Below are 20,616 nucleotides of genomic sequence, written 5' to 3'. Positions count from 1 at the left end.
TCTGTTTCAAAACATAATTCTTTCCGTAAGTTTTTTGCGAAACTGTGAACTATAATTGTGTATATAATGTACTCAATATACGAGGGGGCATCAATAAGTTTTCCCTGTTGAGGTATATTTTGGTTAATAATGGAAAGATAGAAACAACAAACATACCTATAGTTTGCCTGTAGTGTCCTCTACTCAGAGTTATCCTTCCACATCACGTTCAATGCATTTGAGCCATCGTTTTTCCCAGGTCTCAAAAAAGGTTTGGGAAAATTCCACAGAACACTCCCTGCCCCACTAATCAGAGCTGTTTTAACCTCCTGTAGGTCCTCGAATCTTGTGCCATGAAGCACAGACTTAGTGCACCGACACCGAAAGTGTGGACAAGACAAGGAATGGCAGGCCATCAACATCGGTAACCGACGACAACCGCCAATGAGCTCATTCGAGCGGATAGACGCATCACCACCCAGGAAATTTCTGATGCAGTGCACATGTCCTATGCGTCATCACAGGCAATGATTGAGAGTTTGGGATATCATAAAGTCTGTGTTTTGTGGCATGAGATTCGAGGAACTACAGGAGGTTAAAACAGCTCTGATGGGTGGGTCAGGGAGTGTTCTGCGGAATTTTTCCAAACTTTTTTTGAGACCTGGGTAAAATGATGGCTCAAATGCATTGAACATGATTGGAACTATGTGGAAGGATAACTCTGAGTAGAGGACACTACAGGCACACTATAGGTATGTTCATTGTTTCAATCTTTCCATTATTAACAAAAATATACCTCAACAGGCAAAACTTTTTGATGCCCCTCATATTTTTTAAATACCCTAGCTGTTTACTACCATAAGAAACTCATATAGATTGCTCCACTAGGACCGATATTTTTATATATTTAGGTATTTCAAATATTTCAGTGATATTGCTTCAGTTTAAAACAGCAATTATTTTGCTGTTGATTTAATATAATATATGATCCAGGCACTTACATCAGTGAACTTTGCTTGATATTAAATAATAATAACCCGTGGCATGAGGTCATGGCCTACCTACCGACTGCCGACTTCACTCCCACATGCCTCAACAGAGGTGGGAGATCATCAAACCAGTTACGGGATGACGTGTGGTCAGCACGACAAACACCCAGTTGTCCTCGTAGGTTTTCGTGACCGGGTTACGCTACTTATTCATAGCTCCCCAACTTTCTCATGATGGTGGCTGACCACTGGTCTCATAAACACGCCGAAATATCAGGAAAAAAGTTGTTACGCTGCCCCCAGGAGACTCGAACCTGTGAGCGTCTCGTAGCTTTAGCCCAAAGTTTAGCTTGTGCCACAGACCACATGTATTATAGTATGTATCTATTGTGTTCCTGTACATGCTTTAATCTTTATGGATAACTAAACTTTAGTTTGCTTACAGAAATACAAGGTGATTCATAAGGTGTGAAAATGTCTGTGTCAAACAAGTAGAGGTAGATAAATATAGATTCAATGTCCAGACACATGTTACAGGAGAGGGAGAATTTGTTACGATATGCTACCAACATGGTTTCCATCTTCAAATAGACCTTTCTTTCAATGGAAACGAGACACGTGACACATCATGTGCTGGAGTTTTGAATTGTGTTCACCTATCCATATTTGTTGTCGACAGGTCTTTACTCATTCCTGAATCATACTGTATAATTGAAAACCTTGACGCTGGCTTCAAAGTCGTAATCCATTCCTTAAAAAGAAAAATATTGCCTCTAGAGGATAAGTTGCTTTGTTGTATCTGTCTGCTAGATGTAACATTCAGGAGTTTCTTACATTTTCACTGAGTGAAATATTCTTTTACATAGGACAAAGAACTTGAAGAAATTCAGAATATTGAATTTTCCAATGATGATTTCTTAAATTTTTTAATGAAGTGCACTTGACCTTTTCTTCTAACTATATGCTATGCTCTAAATTGCCTATTGGAAATTATGTAGTCAAAGATACACAAGACAAAGATCATTTCTACAAGAATTTCGAGTATCTAGAATGCAAAATTTAATGATGAAACACCAGTCCAGCCGTCACTTACCTCAATGCATTAAATATAGAGAGCGAGTGGTGAAATATTGAAAGTAAAAGATAGTGTTGTGATGTGGAGGAAGTGGTGTGAAACAGGAAAGAGAATAGAGAAATCTATGAGCCGATTCGATACCTGGCAGTTTCAGCTGTACTTGAAGGTGGCGTTGTCGTCGCTTTGGTAGACGTTCGTCCTCTGTTCAGTTTATAAGGAAGTTTGGGACGTACTTCGTCCGGTTCTACATGATCCGGTTCAGGAGAATGGGGCTTGTCTACAGTGGGTTGGGAGGTGGAGGTGGTTTTGGCCACCGGACGCCGTCTGGGAATCGGTGTCGTTGGCAGTTTCCTCCTGTAAGTTGTAGCAGTGAGGGGTGGCTTTGTACTGATGCTGTTCTCCATAATGTCTTCAGTCGTCGATTGCGGGCGCGTGCGAACGTACGGGCGTCGGCGAAGTGGGCGTCTGATTCTCACTGGACGCCTCGACGAGACCTCCTTGGTTGTCGTCGTAGTCGGTGATGTCACCCTGAACGGTCGCGTGGTGGTCGTCTTGTCGCTTGGGGTCACAAAGGTCGATTCTGTTTCTCCTTGGAAATTCGGACTAGGCGTGTTACGAATCGGCGACAAGGGCCTCGCTGGCGACAACTGGACGTTGACTTGGTCGTACGCTTCACCATCATCATCATCATCATCCTCTTCTTCTTCCGAGTATTCGTAGTTGTTTGGCTTCGATGCTGGTTCCCGAGAACGAACGGGCTCTTGGTATTCAGGTACATAGATTGGGGTCGTGGGAGGATCCTCCGAGATGTCCTTTGGTACATGGTGAGGCCTCAAGTAGGGCGACAGGGTCTGGAAGTTGTTCCTGTGCTTGTTGCTTGGCCGAGGGGAAGGCCTTTGGTGGTAGATTTTGTGGTCCTTGTACGCGGGATCCAAAGCTTCCGGTGGCAACGACTGCGTCGGGTGGAGAGTGTTTATATCCGCCTCGTGGAAGTTGTCGAACGTCGTCGGCCTCAAGGCCGGGTCTGTTATTTCCGGTCTGCGAGTCGATTCGATATTTTTGCTAAGGTGAGATCTGAGGAACGGATTTTCAAGGAGACCCTTTATGTATTTTCCTCTTTCGTCAGAATTGTATCTCGGATCTTCCGTGGCTGGGGACAGGTTGTATCTCTGAGGGTTGTCTCGCGGTCTTTCCTCGCTCTTCTGCCTCGTTTGGTGATTGCTCGACGGTTGCCGCTGAGGAGGGACCGTGGGGCCCGGTCTCGGTATGGGGAACGTGAAAGTGGTGTAGTTCACGTCTTCATCTTCCTCTCCGCTGCCGTGCTGCTGCGAAGAATAGTCCACGAGCCTGGTCGGTCCCTGAAGCGGGCCTCTGGCGAACGGTGGCGGGGACGTGTCCTGTTGGTTCTCTCTGTAGAAATTGGTGAACCCTGGTCTCTCGGTGGTCGTAGAGGGACGCGAAACGGGCTTGAAGCCGCCATCTTGGTTGTTGTACTCGGACAGCTCGAATGGACGCGGAGTTATGGATGGAGGAACGTTGGATGGGAGGAACCTGTGGCTGTTGTAGAAACTTGGGTTAGTAACGCCTTTGCCAAAAGGTCCGGTGACCGGTTGAAACCTCTCCGTGTACCTGCCTTTGTCGTGAGAAGACACAAACGGGGAATAAGGGTTGCCGTAGAATCTGAACGGGTCTGGGTGCTCTTCGGGTGTCTGCGTCTGCAGTCTGGGTCTTTCGAATTCCCTATTGGGCGGCTGGGGGAGGGTGGTGGGGTAGGAGTTCTGTCCTCCTGGCGGCCTCGCCTGCAAAGGGTGGTAGTTCCGGGTCTCCTGTGCGTTGGATCCGTTGAACGAGGGAGCAGGGGGCGTCCCTCTCGAAGACTTGGCATCCGAATTTCTGAAATAAGAGTTTGCAAAGTCTAAAAAGTCGTCCAGAGTGGGGAACTCTAGCGGTCGGCGAGTCGTCTGTCGTTCTTGGGCGCGGAGGAACGTGTTCGAGCCCTGGTGGACGGAGAATCCTTGGTTGGACGGTTGGGCTCGGGGAAAGACGGCGCCGTTTGCGGAATCGGGGGGCGCGGGGGGTGGTGACCAGGAAATCCCCAAATCGGGAGGGATTTTTATAATTGTTGGCTGCGGTGATTGGCCCTGTCCAGTGTGCGTTCGTCCAGGGAATCTGTTGTCAAAATAGATAAAAAAACATGATTTCAGAATAACCTTTTAATACTGAAGGTATAAAGTATTATTGAGAAATTTGATATGAATTCTAAAAAATATTTTTTATGTATTGCTTGCATTGTAAAACTATTTCTCTTGTGATCTACGGTTGTTGCAAGCATTGGCGCCAACTTTGAAAAACATTGCATGATACGTGGGCTGAACTCGGAGACTAGTTTTATAAGTTTATGCAAGAAAATGAAAATGACTTTTTGTTCCTTGGCCACAAAATGTCGGCTTTTACTTAACAAAAAAAAAAACATTTCGGAGAGTACATTAATTTTATAGTGGCTGATTTTGCCATAAGTGCCTATTTCGCAGATGACTGCTTTTTCAATGCCTAATCCAGAATAATGACCCAATTTTCTGTCGATGTTTATCAATTTGAGTGCCTATTTTGTACTTTTCGATTCTTTTTTGCCTGCCTTTTAAAAAATCCTATCACTCCTCATCCTAATTCTAAGGTCTTATCCTCCCTTACTTTCTTAATAACGATGTTTGATTAATTTGTTTGGTTTATTTTACTTTGGAGATCTAACATTTTTTTTATAAAATATTTTGATAACAGTTAGTCAGTAATTAGTTGCGAGGATTCTTTAGGTGCATAATGATGAATCAGTTTGTTCTCTTAAAATAATAGCCAAATTATTGGATGGTCTCGAGCACCATAGGCTCATATAAGTTGGCGCCACTGGTTACAAGGAGATAGTCATAATTTTTGCTGTAACGTTTCGAAGGAATAATACATGAGAATATCAATATAGACTCTTTGAAATTTAATCCTGCAGGAGAGATCAAGAATCTTTGTGGAGGAGAGGGTGGTTTTGAATTGCCTGATGATATTTAGGCCCATGATTAGAATTTGATAACAGTAAAAAATAGTAATAAAACAAATAATAATAAATAAATAAATTAGTAATAAAGGAGATTGCTTTTTCACAGTTAAGCTGTTATGTTTCAATAATCCGACATATTTGCAAATTTCATTGTATAACCGCTTCCTTTTGTTTTTACTAAATTTACTGTATTGTTATAAGTGTAACATTAATCAAATTAACAGTAAACATGTATTCCCCGAAACGTTACATTAAAAATTGTATTTACATCCGTAAACTACAAGAGAAATAATTCTAAAGAGTATTATTTGAAGCCAAATATTTTATGATTTATTTTTCAAACTTACTTGATATTTACTGTGCAATAAACATACTGTGTGCAAAAGCGTGCAAAATAATAAACATATACTTTTAAATAGTCAATGTTCATATTTATTATTGATCTTTTTATAAAAGTTTATAATTAAAACAAACGAAAATATAACATTCTAAATATATTTTCAGGTGAGTAGTATATTTAGTATTATAGTGCAAGTGCTAATCATGCCTCATTCTAATCTACATTTTAGAGATGCTATAATAAATTTAGAAAATCTAAGTGAAGAATGTAGGATATTTAGACAACAGATACCACAACTGTTAGAACAGCACCTTATTCCCATATCTAACAACCACGTCTTCATCCAAAGAAAGAGGTTTCTACGTTTCACTACTATCACACACCAAGGACTCAGTTCATTATATCCAATTTACTTCCAGCAGTTAGAACTAAATGCTGAGAAATCCAGGAATTAGTCGCGTTATTTCAGGAAGAAGTTAAATGTGTGAATTCGCATCATTCATGCAAACGGTGACTCCGTTAGTATATCTTGAGAGACTGTGATTTAATTTAATTCTATCAACCCAGTGCAACACATACCGAAAATTCATTGCCTATTTTTAATGTGTAATTTAAATTCAGCAAAAAAGCTTACTACTGTAATCGTTTCGTTAGGCTATTTACTTATTTTATGATATATATTAATAACTACATAATTAACAACATTCCTACTGTTATTGTGCTATTAAACGCATGATAACAAATTATCAAAGTACCCGCTTTAGATCTCCAGTATATATAAGATATTCTCTTTACACGTTATTTCAAAGATTTTAAAGTTCTATATTTTCGTGGCATGAAAATATATGCATAAATATCCACATAAATAATAATTTTCATCTGGCAGATGTTTTATTATAATAATAATAATAAAAATTTATATGGCAAATATATAACAATAATTTTAATATTTTAAAATTTCGAAATAGTAGATCGCGAGATAGTTTACGCTTGTAAAATCATAACTTATTCCTTGCAATATTGTTTTTTGAAAGACAATAAACAGACCTAAAATTTTCATGAACCAATTTTTAAAAATTATGTCTAGTTCTAGTTATTAGGGTTTAGTGTTCTAACTAAATTAGAAATATTCCAATGGTTTTGACAAATTTATATTTTTTATGTTTCGGTAAATTGCGTTTTATAATAATTTAGCGCCTACATTTATTATTCTATCCGTTTAGCGGCAATGAGTGGCTAATATTTAAGTGTCAATTTTAAACGTGCATGCAACTTTTAATTTTGTTTTTTGGTGGAGTATTGACGAAAATTCGAAGTTATGAGAAGAAAAGAAGATTCATTTATATGTACAGCGTGTAGAAGGTAATGGCTTAGATTGCGTTAGGATAGAGCCCAGTGCCGTGTGTCACCGTTCTTCAGTTACCTGAATCTGATCTGCCGCCGAAATCTTCGTGTCGAGTTCGTCAGAGAGTTTTCTGTCAGGTCAGGGTCGTCCAGGTGGTCAAAACTGGTCAAAATGACGAAAACATTTAAGGATAGTTATATTTGAAGGAAACAAAAATGTTCATATTTCTAAAGATGACATCTCAACGCAAGCGAGGCTTTCGCTTGCAATAATTTGTTTGAAGTTCCACAGAATTAAGAAATTTAATAGCTGCAAGGAAACAATGGTTGGTTTCCTCATTGTCTCCTTCGGTAACAACTGAAATTACGTTTAAGTCTAACAAATACAACAACTGGCGTACGCAGGGGGAAGCTGATGGAGCTACAACCCCTCCCGAAATTTTGGGGAAATCAAAACTTTCAAATGAAAGCAGTAAAAGGTTAGGGAAAACCAAAGTTGTACATGCAAACTCGCCTTAAAATGGACTCCGAGTACCATTTTTTTTATTTGAAAAACTTTTACAACGAAGGTTAGAAACGACAATTGCAAACTATTTTGTAGTTTATCCCGTCCCCACTCTGAAAAAAAACAATCCTGCGTACGCTAGTGAATTTTACAAATAGAATGCTTTTTGCACGAATATGCAATATTGATAACTTCTTTAAAATTAACGTCTTTCCTATCCTGTGCGTATATAGTTATAGCTAACTAACTTTGAAATATAGATGGTTTTGGATATTCTTAACGTAATTTCATTATGTCTAGTGTGTGTTCCCAGAAGAGAAATGAAAGTATTCATGTCGTTTCATGAAAAGACCTTATTACATAAGAGATTCATTTCGTCTTGTAAAGTTGTTGCCAGGATTAAAGATGGCTAAATGTTCTAGGTAAGATTTCAACAAACAGGTTTAGATTCTGTGACTTTGTTAATATGGTTTTGTGAAGCAATAGTGAACATGTTGTACAGTTGTAAGAAATGATTATTTTATAAATGACGTGTCAATTCAAGATCATGTAGCCTAATTTTATAATTCGCGGCGAGGACTAAGGACTAAAGATTCTAATATTATATTTAAGAGCCCTACTTCGACAAAACGTTGATTGGTTTGATGCTCAAAAGAGAATTGATTTTACAGGTAACATGATAGAAAATATCTTCAAGATCCAAGATGGTATTGGGGAGAAACTTTGAATATTTGTATCTCTAATTGTAAAATTAAACTACATGTTCTTGAATTGACACTTCATTTATAAAATAACCATTTCTTACAAATGTACAACATGTTCACCATTGCTTCACAAAGCACATTAACATTGCTTCACAAAAGCACATTAACAAAGTCACAGAATATAAATCTGGTAGTTCAGATTTGGCCTAGAACATTTAGCCATATTTAATCCTGGCAGTTGTCACCAGTTATTGCGGATATTTCCACATAAACAAGAAAAATATGCTTTTGATTATAACTATAGCTTGGTATAACTCAATGTCGCTATTCTAATGAGGTATTCTAGAGACGTTCTAACGAAAATGCACAGATGCAGTTGAAGTACTATCCACTGGACTATGCCCGTCACCTAAGACTTACGAAAGCGTTTGGTTTTCGAACTGACTGAAAAAGCTTCGTTCTGTACACGTTACACTTGAGAAAGATAAGTAAAGCGAAGACCAGAAGGAATGGTTATGTACAATCATGTATGTACCTCTCCAATATCTCGTTTGTGCTCACGGTATCGTCATTAGTAGAAGACATTTCTGTTGTTGCTTCTGCTGCTTCTGTTGTGCTTGTTGTTGTGCCTCTCGTGCTTCGTATATCTTTAACATAATACCGTGTTGGCTTGGATCTCTTGTTCGATTGTGCTAAAGATATTATACTAGGACTGCCTTCTGTGTCAACTCCGAAGCCGCAACAACTTTCATTGGCGGGAAAGGAGTGCGTGCTGCGGACAAAAGTGGCTTTTTTTCAACGGACCATATTAGAGATGACGTCACCAGCAGTCAACTGAGCTTGATCGAGTCCAAACAAACCCGTCACGTCGTTTCCCATGTGCAATAGCATTGGAAAATTCATCGTAAGGGGCAACCTTTAAAATAGTGACAGCAGTCGTGAAACAAAGACCGTGTCCGAAAGGTGCAAGACCGTACTTGAAGCGATTATACTTGAAGAATGGTCTTGCAGTTCAGTCTTGAAACCTTGAACTGGAAGCGAAAATCTTCGACTGCAGCACCTAATACGATGAGTAGATAAAACTAAGAACACATTGCTTTTCCCGCGTTATGAACAGCTGTTCTTCACCATGGAAATCACATAGCATTTTAAAAAGTTCTTGTACTAACATTTTCACACATTAGAAGAACTAGAACTAGCATCAAGTGCATGAGTCAAGTATTCAAGCCTGCAATCTCGCGTGATCCATGCTGCGATCTCGATTGCTCGTTTACTTGATGTTTTCGAACTGCTCTAGGTGATGCTACTTCCGACAAGGCCGTACCTCAAGACTGCTGTTTTGATGCACAATTGTAATTGATCATCAATGTAAACATGAGATTTCGGAGAATACGTTTATGTATTACACATACCTATCAAAGGATAAGATAAAGAATAACTGGAGTAAGGAAATCGTGCATTTTTTAAAAGAAAAGTCGAGCCATTCTGGTTCTAGAACTCAACTACCGCGATGAGTGCTGGGAGTTCAGCAGCCTCACGTGACTGCAGCGACGCCACGTGTTGGCTGCGGTTCCGGATCAGACGCCGGCTAGGAACATTTGCTTTATTCGATTTCTTACTCCAGTTATTCTTTACCTCGTGCTCTGTAAAGTATGTGTAGTACTATGTAGACGTAGGTATTCTTCGAAATTTCAATGTACGATGCACATCACAATTTTGTTTCATAACTGCTGTCACAATTTTAAAAGCTATTCTTCCGATTGCTTTTCTAATTCTATCGCATTGGGAGAAACCACGTGACGGGTTTGTATGAATTGAATCTTGCTCAGTGACGTCACTCTAATACGATCTATTATACACTTAAATCTACGACTACCTTCTCACCCTACAACTGCCAACTTGGTTCTAATTAGACCAAGAAACTCAAATGAAAGAAAGATACACCCCATAAGATTTCCAATTTTGATACACTACACCAATTTTTTAAGGTCATATAACAACCAATTAAAAATAGCATCTATTATTAGATCAGTGACGTATTTAAGTGGTATCCCTGTCCCACCCCCGCTACAAACTACGCAATAGTGGAGCACATGTTGATCGTCGGAGCTGGAATAAAATGGTGGTAAATACGCCACTGAACAAAATCGTAAAACTCGTTAAATGCATGGATATCCAAATTTGAAGCTTGTTGCTTCATACCTAGGTATAATCAATGTGGTTCTCTAGAGCAAAATAAAAATTAGTAAGAAAAGAACAAACCATTTTATGACCCACATTTCTTAACATCTCGTAATATAATCTAGTTTGGAACTATTTCAATGTCAGGTGGAATGCCAATTTTCATCTAAACACTTTTTAAAATTGAGTAATACATTTGCGAAACCTATGACGGGTGATTTCTGAAAATGATGTGCTTTCTTTTCATGCTTAGATGCAATGTTATCTGTAAATATTTTTTTTTTTTTTAATGATCTTGTTAAATAAGTTGAGATTAGCAGCAAGAAATTAATGAATTTAAAGCAAGAACATCCAAATTCGCGATGGGGACAAAAACTAAAATGTTGCTACCCAACAACCAATTTTCTCCATGAAGATCTATTTTAAATCGTAAATCCAAACACTGTCATTAGTTGCATCTATTAGGAATGTAGTGTTTCATAGAAATACACGAGCATAAGTTTAGTAATAGAAAATAGAACTTCAATTAGTAGCAACCAAAGTACGTTATGAATAATATAGTAACACTGGTCAGGAATTTATATTTAAAAATGCTGACTTGAATTCACTTCATGATCAAACTAATATGCTACAAAATAATCTTATCGATAGAATGTAAAAGTGGGATATTCAAGCAAACCATGTATAGTCTCTATATAGGCAGTAGATAGATGGCAAAAGCGATTGCTTTTTAAAATATGCAATTCCCTCGTACTTACTGCTCAGTTACTTCAACTAACAATATTTTCTTACTGTTCAGTTACTTCAACTAACAATATTTTCTAAAAGAAATAGCCGAAAATCCTATACTTGACGAAAACAATAATCCAGTTCGATGATGCAGCATTATAGCAAACACTTCGTACTGATTTGTTATTCTAATTCGTATTTTAGTAATGAAACATTATTTTCATTGTAGTCTATCAATTATTTCCGGTTAAAACGCTTTCCGTAAGTAGGTTTCATATTACCACCTCCTCAGCTACTGATTTGGAGTTTAATATTATTAAAAACGTTTGAAGATACAGAATTGAACTTGTACCCAACCTTAATAGGAGAAATAAGGAAACAATTAAGCAACAAAACAATATTGTACTAAAGAACACATGAAGAATAGGGTTTGTAAATTGAATTAATAAAATAAATTAACCTAAAGCTCTTTATAACTTTTATATGAAATTAACAATGAGATGAAGTTTGTAATTGAATGTGCAATTGGAAACAAACCTATAAAACATACTCGCACCCATTTTAAAAACAAATTATGCAAAATTCATTATTTTAATTGGTTTGCAGTGGGGACATTGTAGTTGGTACTGAAAATTTCGTGAAATCGGCAAAAGAATGAAATGTTCATATGCCCATTAATTATTATTTCCAAAAGGCAACCAATATTCAAATATAGGATTGGCACGTGTGAAAGGAGTCACGTTGCAATAGATCAATCTCAGTAGACCGAGAAAGGGAGTGGTTTTTATGTTAAGACTAAGCTTAGAAGATGAGACTGTCATTTTCTAAAATCTTAAATGCACATTACTGGTACCTCACAGTAATCTTACATTTTACTTTTGATGTTCCGTAATAATAGACAGTCAAGTATGTAAAAGACCATACATCCAGAATAACATGTTGTAGCCAAATAGTGAATGAGAAATATCAGTAATTTCAATAATATAATGTTGTTTCAATAATTTGCGATTTGCATGTACGAGACGAAAGTTGATATCATGAACTTTAGAAGAAGAATACAGAAATGAATATCCATCCTCTTACTCTGGAGCACAAGTTCAAGTAATTAGTATAGAGTTTTAATCTGTCAAATGGAAATTAAGTTCAATTATGTAATTGTTCAGCCTCAGTATATTCACATTTCGAAAGAAAAAATGAAGAAAATACAGTATATTGGTTTGAAACAGTTTTGGCATTTCAGCTGGTTAATATGCAATAGGCAACACAAGGCATTAAATAGTGTTATGGTTGTTGCGTATTTTGTCAAATTGCCTCGCAACAAAAGGCTATCGGTTCAACCGATTTAAGAGTGTGTGGTGTTAACTGCTTTAGGAACGGCAAATTTAACTGAATATAATATGAAATTGCTATTGAGAGAAGAATGGATGTTAACATTCACATCACAACAACTAATCCTAGACTGTGTACCAAGTAAAATAACAGAAGTTACTCTGGCCAAATATAATCGCACTACATATTAAACTAGAGTACTTTTGTCGATTAATTGCAAATTTTTGTTTGCGTTCAATTTTATATCTGCTATAATATTTGAAAAGTTTCACAAATACAGTTAAGTTTTGCAAAGATGTAACAAAACAAAAACAATTTTGTTTCTAATTAATATACCAAATAAAAAGCCTATGTTTTTGTTCTTTTTCACCGAGGACGTAGATGTACGCTCAATTCTGTGAGTGATTATAATTGTTCATCATATTTTCAATATCTGTAAACTTCATTTGCATAGCCAGTTTCTGTTAAAGAGTAAATTTCTAATTTTCCAGTTAATTCTGCACATGCAAGGGAAGTAGAAGGAACTTATTTGCTTTTAATGATCACATACCACACAGGCTGATAATAATCGTTTTACAAATCTTATCCTACAGCAAATAAGGAATGTCTATAAAATTCCCCGATAGTTGTGGCACAATTTCATTTAAACAGTATAGCAGTATATCCTTCTTCTTTATGAATTTGAAACTTCATTGAAAGTTGTTGCAAGTGAAAGAAATGAACCTACCTGTACTGTTGCTGTTGTCCTGTGTAGGATATAATCTTGTCACTGGCTACGCGACCACTGGTTGAAGACTGGAAACAAAAGAATGCATTGTGTCTTCTTAATGGCTTCAACTTTCAAATGTTAAAATAAATACAGTGAGGTCATTCTAATTCGAACTTCAAGGGACACGAAAAAATTCGAATTATAAAAAATTTAAAAAAGAAAATCAGTGAAACAAAAGTACAGTATAAACAAAAATAATGAAAACGCAGTGGACCTTGCCGTAAAAATTGCATTTTGTGCGTGGTCCTATAGTGAACAACTTAAAAATACACCCGTTAATGTCATGACAAACGACTGCACATTGAAGAGGTGGCTAATCCCACGTTATTGAGGAGAGCGTGGAGGCTGCATACCAGCAAACAGAAACTTCCTCTTCCCTACAGCTGTCTCTCAATACCTGCCTTCGAATTATCCAAATAAAAGGTTCGAAAATTCGAATTACATATGCATTTTTAACATTGGTTTCAATAGGAATTTCAATAAACTTCTTCTCGAATTACCTAATAATTTGAATTATCCAGGTTCGAATTAAAAAGAGTTCACTCTCAGCTACTTTCAACTACAGGCGATTCGAATCGGTTTCCTACAGGCTAAAATAACAGACGCACAGAAATTATATGAGAATATGGGATAAGGTTGAATGGAATAATCGAAGCTTATATGATTGAAGCAAGGTTGCCATGTCTAGTGAAGAAGCTTGCAGCAAGCTGTTCATGACAAGATGTGAGCTTGCTGAAAGCTTGCATCCAGCCATCTAGTTACCATGAGTCGAAGTTGCAGCAAACTTGCCAAAGCAAGCCTACATCAAGCTTGTCATAACCTGTTGTAAGCTGCTTGCGAATACTCACTAGCCAAGTATAACTTACATAGAACTTTTTGCCGTATCAAACTTGCTTTGACAAGCTATCGTAAGTTTGCCACAAGCTTGCATGCTATCTGGCTTGATACAATTCTCTATTTTGAGGAGATTGATACGATACATAGAATTCAGTAATGAATATGGAATAGAAATACTTACAGGAATTGAGTTTGTGACGGCGTGGCGGAGGCCATCTCTGTCCCTGGCCACCTGGCCTACAGTGGCCGGCTGGCCACGGTACACTCGCTGCTGTCGCTCGTTCTCCTGCTCTTCTGCAGGACCCACTTCGTCGGTGTACAGCGGGTACTGAAAAAAGGAGAAGGTCCCTTTCAACGTCTACTAGCTTTGACAAACATCAATAAAGAATGGAAAATGAAAATGTGTTTCTAGAATTATTTTGTACCATTTTATCACTAGTGTTGCTACAATTAGGATTTCTTGAAAAGAATTACCCTATGTTTAAATCCGATGAGAATTTATATCTGCAGCGTTGTTTGCATTAAATAAGAGCATTTGGATATTATACTGGAATGCATTTATTATTTAATGACAATTATTTCGTACTTACTTGGGCTTTTGATAGTTCATCTTGTTCTTGATTTCTCGTTTGAACTGTCACTGGAACTGGAGATGGTGATGGCCTGCAAGAACAGAATATCACTTATTAATGAAAGACAAATATCAACAAGACACATATTATCAAAGGCGCCCGCAGAGGGGACAGGAGGGGCATTTCCCCCTCTCCTCAGATGTAATTCGAATGATGAAATTGTAGCGTAGAAACATGGGTGAAGGGTGCCTTGAAATATAGCATAATTAGCATATTTCACAGGATAAAACAAAGTCAATGGCAATAAATGGTAAAACAAAAACCTTCCCGGAGTGAAAATAGTGGAATCGATAAAATAATTGAACAGGCATATTTGGGAACGATATTTCACACTTCGAACACCAAAAAGATGTTGAGAGAAATTTAACGCGGTGGCTCAGTCGGTAACGCGTCTGACTACCATGCTCAAGGTCCCGGGTTCGATCCCCGGCCGGTTCAAATCCGGGAACTTTTCTAACGATGGAAGCGGCCCCGGCGCCCACCCAGCGTCGAATAACATGGGTACCTGGGGGAAACCCTGGGGGGTAAAGGCGGTCAGAGGCGTGATGCTGATCACATCACCCCCACTCACGACCGGATCAAGAAAGTGTGGGGCGTTACCCCCACACCCCCTATACGCCTTCATGGCGTGGTGCTAAGCACAGGGGAACACTTTACTTTAACATATTAAATGGAATTTTGAAAATACATTTTGGAAAACAAATGAGGAACGAAATTCAAATCAGATACCATAACATAATTTCAAGACTGACTCTTCTGTATGGTAGCGAATGTTGAACTCTTCGTGAACATGATAAATCCAGAATAAATTGTTCACAAATGAGATTTTTGTAGTCTTGAAGTTGAGTACAAAATTAGAAGTGGCGATATCCGAAATAAATGGAAGAAATTAAAAAAATATCGGTTAAAGTGCAATCAACATGTTCTGAGGATGACAGATAGCCGTTTGCTTCTAAAAGTTTTAAATTACAAGCCAAAAGGTAAAAAGAATTTAGGAAGATCATTCCGCCGATGAAATGATCAATTTTTGTAGTTGCAGAACGGGCTTTGGTAACCTAGAAGACCTGCAACAGGAAAAAAAAGAGACAGAAGAAATAAGAAGAGAAACGCAAGGGAGCAACAGATAAAAAAGAGAAATATAGAAGCAACACATGCACATGTACACCACACACACACACACAGAGAGAGAGAGAGAAAAGCAGATACAGACAGAAGAAAGACGATTTGAAACGTGATGAAAGACAATCCTTGGTGTGAAAAGGTAGAAACATTCAAGGGCGCCCGCAAGGGGGCCAGAGGGGGCACTGGGCCCTCCTCTGAGATGTCTGGAAAGGGTTCATGTAATTCGAAATGCGAAATTGTATCTAAATTTTAGCTGTTTTCTGTGATGTTCAGGCTGTACGTTACAACAATTAACTACCATGTCTAACAAAATAACGATAGAACATTTTTACCATAAACATTAGCATAGTGTTGGCTAGCGTAACTAGGGGTGTGGGACGGGATTGGAAAGGGGAAATAATCGCCATTTCCAAACTACAGCGCAGAAGAAATAGCTTGGCAGTGACGTCATCTCCCACCTTCACCTCTCCTTCCAGAAGCGAAGGCTCATTCGCTAGAGCGGACGACAAGGTGGCGTGCAAACCAATCGAAATCATTCCGAGAGGGGTGATGCAGGCGTGCAAACCCCCACACTGCTAATTAGTCTAACAAACCGCAGCTACGAGCGAGGGATTGCAGGCTATTTTGTTTCTTTGTTAGGGAGGGTTTTTTGTTTGGTTTTGTCATTGTTGTACAATGAGCAGTGGAGTAAAGAAAGGTAAGCCCTTGCACAGCGATACAAGAGAAATAGTTTTCAATGTGTATAAGTACTTTGATTGCGATGAAAACAAAACCACAGCTGTTCACAGAACGCCCGTGGCGACAGGTGTCAGTGAAAGATCTGTGTGGAGAATTTTGAAGAAGAAACACAAAAGTGTTGCGATTGCGAGCGGGAAATCTTTTTCAACGGCGGGCAAAAACCGACCGAACGCCCAGCAACGTGTCACAAATCTGGATTCTTTTGATGAAGCAGTCGTGCGCCAAACAATCCATTGTTTAATACACGAAAGGCATTGTTGTCACCATACATAAACTGATGAAGGAACTGCAAGAAAATGTTAATTTTAAGGTTTCGCGTTGGTCGTTGCGTATGATCATAAGAAAATTAGGATTCAGATTTAAAAAAGCACAGCGTAAACAGCAGGAAGCTACTCCTTGAACGAAACAGCATCGTTGCGTTGCGTGAAGTTAAAGAACTGCGCACAGAGCAAACCGCCGGTCTTTCATTTATATGGATGAAAGTTTCGTGAACACACACCACACTGTCCCCAAAGTTTGGCTGGATTCCAAAGATTCGGGGGAGTTAAAAGTGCCTACAGGAAAGGGTCCCAGGTTTATTATTGTGCATGCCGGTGGTGAAAGTGGATTTGTGGAGGGGCGAAGTTAGTGTTCCTTTCAAAAACAACTTCTGGTGACTATCATGGGGAGATGAACGCTAACCATTTTATGTTGTGGTTCGAAGAACAGCTTCTTTCCAATCTGCCCCCAAACTTGTTATTGTGTGTGACAATCCTCCATACCACAACAAGTTACTGAAAAAAATCCCAACATCAAACAGCAGAAGGATGAAATGAAGTCGTGGCTATCATCTCACAATATTCCGCATGCAGAAGGTTTGCTGAAAGCCGAATTATATGAAATAATTAAAATAAACAAACATAAAATAAACATCTAGCAGTGCTAACATTAAATTGAAGATTGGTAGTTTGCACCGCGATCCTTGCTGCTCGTACTCTTACTCGTGCTATGGTTCCTTTCATAGTAGTTGGCAACGCTGACTTAGCAGGGAGTGACGTTACTGCCAGGTTATTTCTTCCCGGCTGTAGTTTCCTGACCCCGTAAAAATTTCGAATTCTAAACATTATTCCGCCCTCAAGCGATTGTTACGACGCCAGGGATCCCAGGTTCGAATTCCGGCATGGCTGTTCTTTGTGAGTGTACACAAAGACACCCATGTTCTTGTAACCAACCCTAAGGTTTCCTCACTTTCTACATTGTTATTCAATATCCTAATTATGTTATGCAGCAGCAACTTCAATTAATTCTTGTCTACTGAAATCCAACTCTTTTTAAAACAAACAGCCACGCTTATAGCTATAATCAGAAATAAGGTTTTGGCGCTTCTCCATGGTGACGCCCCCAAAGGCGGCGCCCCGGGCAATCGCCCGGCTCTTAAGCCGACCGATATTGAAAATTTAACAAAATAAAGTACAAATAGTAATGAAGTTCTCATCAGCACAATAACAACACATTTAACTGTTTAAATGAAGTTACGAAATAGCATTAGCTTGTCTCGCAAACTAGTATCTGAAAAAGGGCTTGAGCGAAATGAACACTTGGAAACATGGAGAGGCCAGGAAAGTACACATTTGGTGGGAGACAATTCGGTAAGTCCCACGGTTTAGGAAAGACAATTATAATATCCCCATGAGATACTTCTGGTTTTCCTCTCGCACGGAAAACAGTGACTTCGTTACAGCAAATTATAAAGTCATTTTGTTATTTTTCCTTTTTAGTAAATTACTAGGTTTTGTTCGAAGATTTCCAGGGAACACTATCCATCATCTAAACCGTCTCTAAATCACAACCAGAACAACAACAACAACAACAAAATACACTGTTGAAGCAGTCAAATAACGATGTATAGGTCCTTACAACATTCTTGTACTTTGAAACCTTACCTAGTGCCAATTTAATTTACAGTAAATTACACTTCTCATATTATATTAAGTTTTCATACGGATAGATTTGCATTTCAATATTATGTTTTTAAAATTATGTACATTTGTAATACCCATCCAGTTATATTGATACAACACCTTCGTTTGAAATTACATATGTAAGTAACTTTTACTGCGATGATAAAGGTAAGGTGAACTTCCCCGCGCCATGTAGCACCGTGCCATGAAGGCACATTTAGGGGATGTGGGGGTAGGGCCCCACACACTCTCGATCTCGGCCATTTTGGAGGTGATGTGATCAGCACCACGTTCCGCCTGCCTTTACCCCCCAGGGTACCCATTGATTTGAGGCTGGGTGAGCCCCAGAGCAGCTTTATGCGGGGACAAAGCCCAAGTAATTTCAACCTTAAATCACCCATCCCGAGAATCGAACCCGGGTCTCTCCACTTGGCAGTCAGACGCACTACAGACTAGATCACCGCAACTCATTATCTCATTTAAAGAGAAAAAAAACTGATATATTTCAACAACTATTTTCTTTTTCTGTTTAGCAAGATGGATGCATATATGGCCAGCCGTTTAAATCAATCAACCAAATAGCTATTATCTGCTCACTGATTCATCAATACAAAGCCTAATTGTTCATTCATTCCGAAACTTGACCCTTAAAGAGCAATACACTACTAGCACTTTAAGATGCTTACAAGTATACGAGGTATGTACGTCATAATAGCCGATCCAATATCTCAGGAGACGCATCTAGGACTTGTTCCATTATGAACCTGAGTTGGGACAAGTAGCAACTTTCTAAGATGAAGTGAACGAGTTCCACCAGGTTGCAAATTATTACTGGAACCTTGCACTTGTCCTCATTGTTGACTGTGCTATTGCTGTCGTGATGTCTCGAGGCGATGCTGCAGCTATGAAGAAAACACAGGGGGCTTTTAATGGTAGGCAGTGTACGTCGAACTGGGCACCAGGCACGTACCCAAGGAAGGGGGGTCCATGCCCCCCTACAACTATGAAATATTATAATATGAACTTATAAAAACCTACGAAAATAACTGACGATTTTCAGCTTTTGCAAGAATTTAGATTTCATCTTTACATAAATGAAGAATATGTTTGTTGTGGAGAGAGGCAGGCTACAGAGTAATTTTAGTTTTATAACCAATGATGCGAGGCTACTAGACGCCTCGATTTAGTCGAGACAGTCCATTGTTTTTAATCCCTTTTTTTTAAGTGCAGTCGTGTTGCGAAAACGACTCTCGTTTATTGGTTAACTCACATTTAGACATGTTATTTATTTTAAATGCTAACACGTATAATTTAATTTATAAATATATTATTTTATAAACACAGAATTGTCATGGTTGTTTACATAAGTGTGACTTAAGGAGAGTTTCAAATGTTTACCTCGGCAATGTTAGCCTGATTGTCATAAGTTCATGTTCCTTCTTAATAGAAACTATATGACATTTTAACATTGTCGTTTTTGAGTATTCGTTATGATTTTAGCACAGTTTTTTTCTACTATTGTGACGATATTTATATTACTTAAATAATGAAGATAAACAAAAATCAATTTGCCATTATTGAACCACTTTTCATAACTTTATAAATTGCACAGACCTCCTCCATAAATCGGTCTGCAGTTCTTTTTCTTGTGGTGTGGTTTCGTTAACCACTGCGATCTTCTTATTATATAAAGGTAAATAAGCAAGTAGCCCTTGTGAGTTGAAGACGGTTGCATTAGCAATGGAGGCTGTGCTCGGAGCCCTGTGCGATTTATAAAGTGAAAACATCATCTTTACTATGTGATTAATGATTTTTACCGTAAACAATATCACGTTGTTTTTGAGAGAGAGGGGGGATCTCAAATGAAAAACCTTACTTTTTTAAATACTGTTTTCATTATTTTAATGGTATTTCCAACATTATTAAAATATTTTGGGGACACTTACGGAGGTGCCCAGGTACCCTCCTTGCGCACGCCTTTGCCTGCAGGCACTGTTTTCGCTGGAACAAGAGAGACGGCAATTCCGAAAGTTGCTCCTCATGCCATTTCATAATGTCTTTGGACATCGCCATTTGCACTTTGCACAAATGAGTGCGAAAACTTGCTCAGAGAACGGCCCGCACCTAACAAGCTGTTCGTGCGAATCAAATGTCCAATTTGACGCATTGTTTTGTAACACAGTTAAATGTTCCAGGCGCCGTGCAATAAGCAGCCAAACACTGTTGCCAACTCAGCTCTTTTGGAGCCAGATCTGGCTCCTAAAATTTCGAAATGCTACAAGGATCTTTTCAGCTCCACAAGAGTAGATTTGCTCCAAATCCCACCCTTTTAGAATTATACTGTCAATAAATTCGTA

General features: G+C 38.5%; 1 protein-coding gene across 7 annotated transcripts in view; it reads right to left on the bottom strand.

Annotated features, from left to right (window-relative positions):
* Positions 1-20,616, bottom strand: part of LOC145982200 (uncharacterized) — a 303,625-nt gene that overhangs the window by 49,707 nt on the left and 233,302 nt on the right. For 5 of the 7 annotated variants that reach the window (XM_083115765.1, XM_083115764.1, XM_083115768.1 and 2 more), the window contains exons 4-9: positions 14,418-14,490; positions 14,009-14,155; positions 12,949-13,016; positions 8,518-8,754; positions 6,853-6,936; positions 2,185-4,212 (exon numbers count right to left, since the gene is read on the bottom strand). In XM_083115765.1, coding sequence (XP_082971891.1) covers positions 2,185-4,212; positions 6,853-6,936; positions 8,518-8,754; positions 12,949-13,016; positions 14,009-14,155; positions 14,418-14,490 — 2,637 coding nt within the window. The remainder of the gene's footprint in view (positions 1-2,184; positions 4,213-6,852; positions 6,937-8,517; positions 8,755-12,948; positions 13,017-14,008; positions 14,156-14,417; positions 14,491-20,616) is intronic. The other 2 variants (XM_083115766.1, XM_083115767.1) reach the window with 2 other exon arrangements.

This window comes from Lepisma saccharinum, assembly GCF_977018435.1.
Source record: "Lepisma saccharinum chromosome 12 unlocalized genomic scaffold, izLepSacc3.1 SUPER_12_unloc_1, whole genome shotgun sequence".
In the NCBI taxonomy this organism is placed as follows: Eukaryota; Metazoa; Arthropoda; class Insecta; order Zygentoma; family Lepismatidae; genus Lepisma; species Lepisma saccharinum.
The sequence above is the reverse complement of the archived record's forward strand: the minus strand, read 5'-3'. Positions and strand labels throughout refer to the sequence as shown.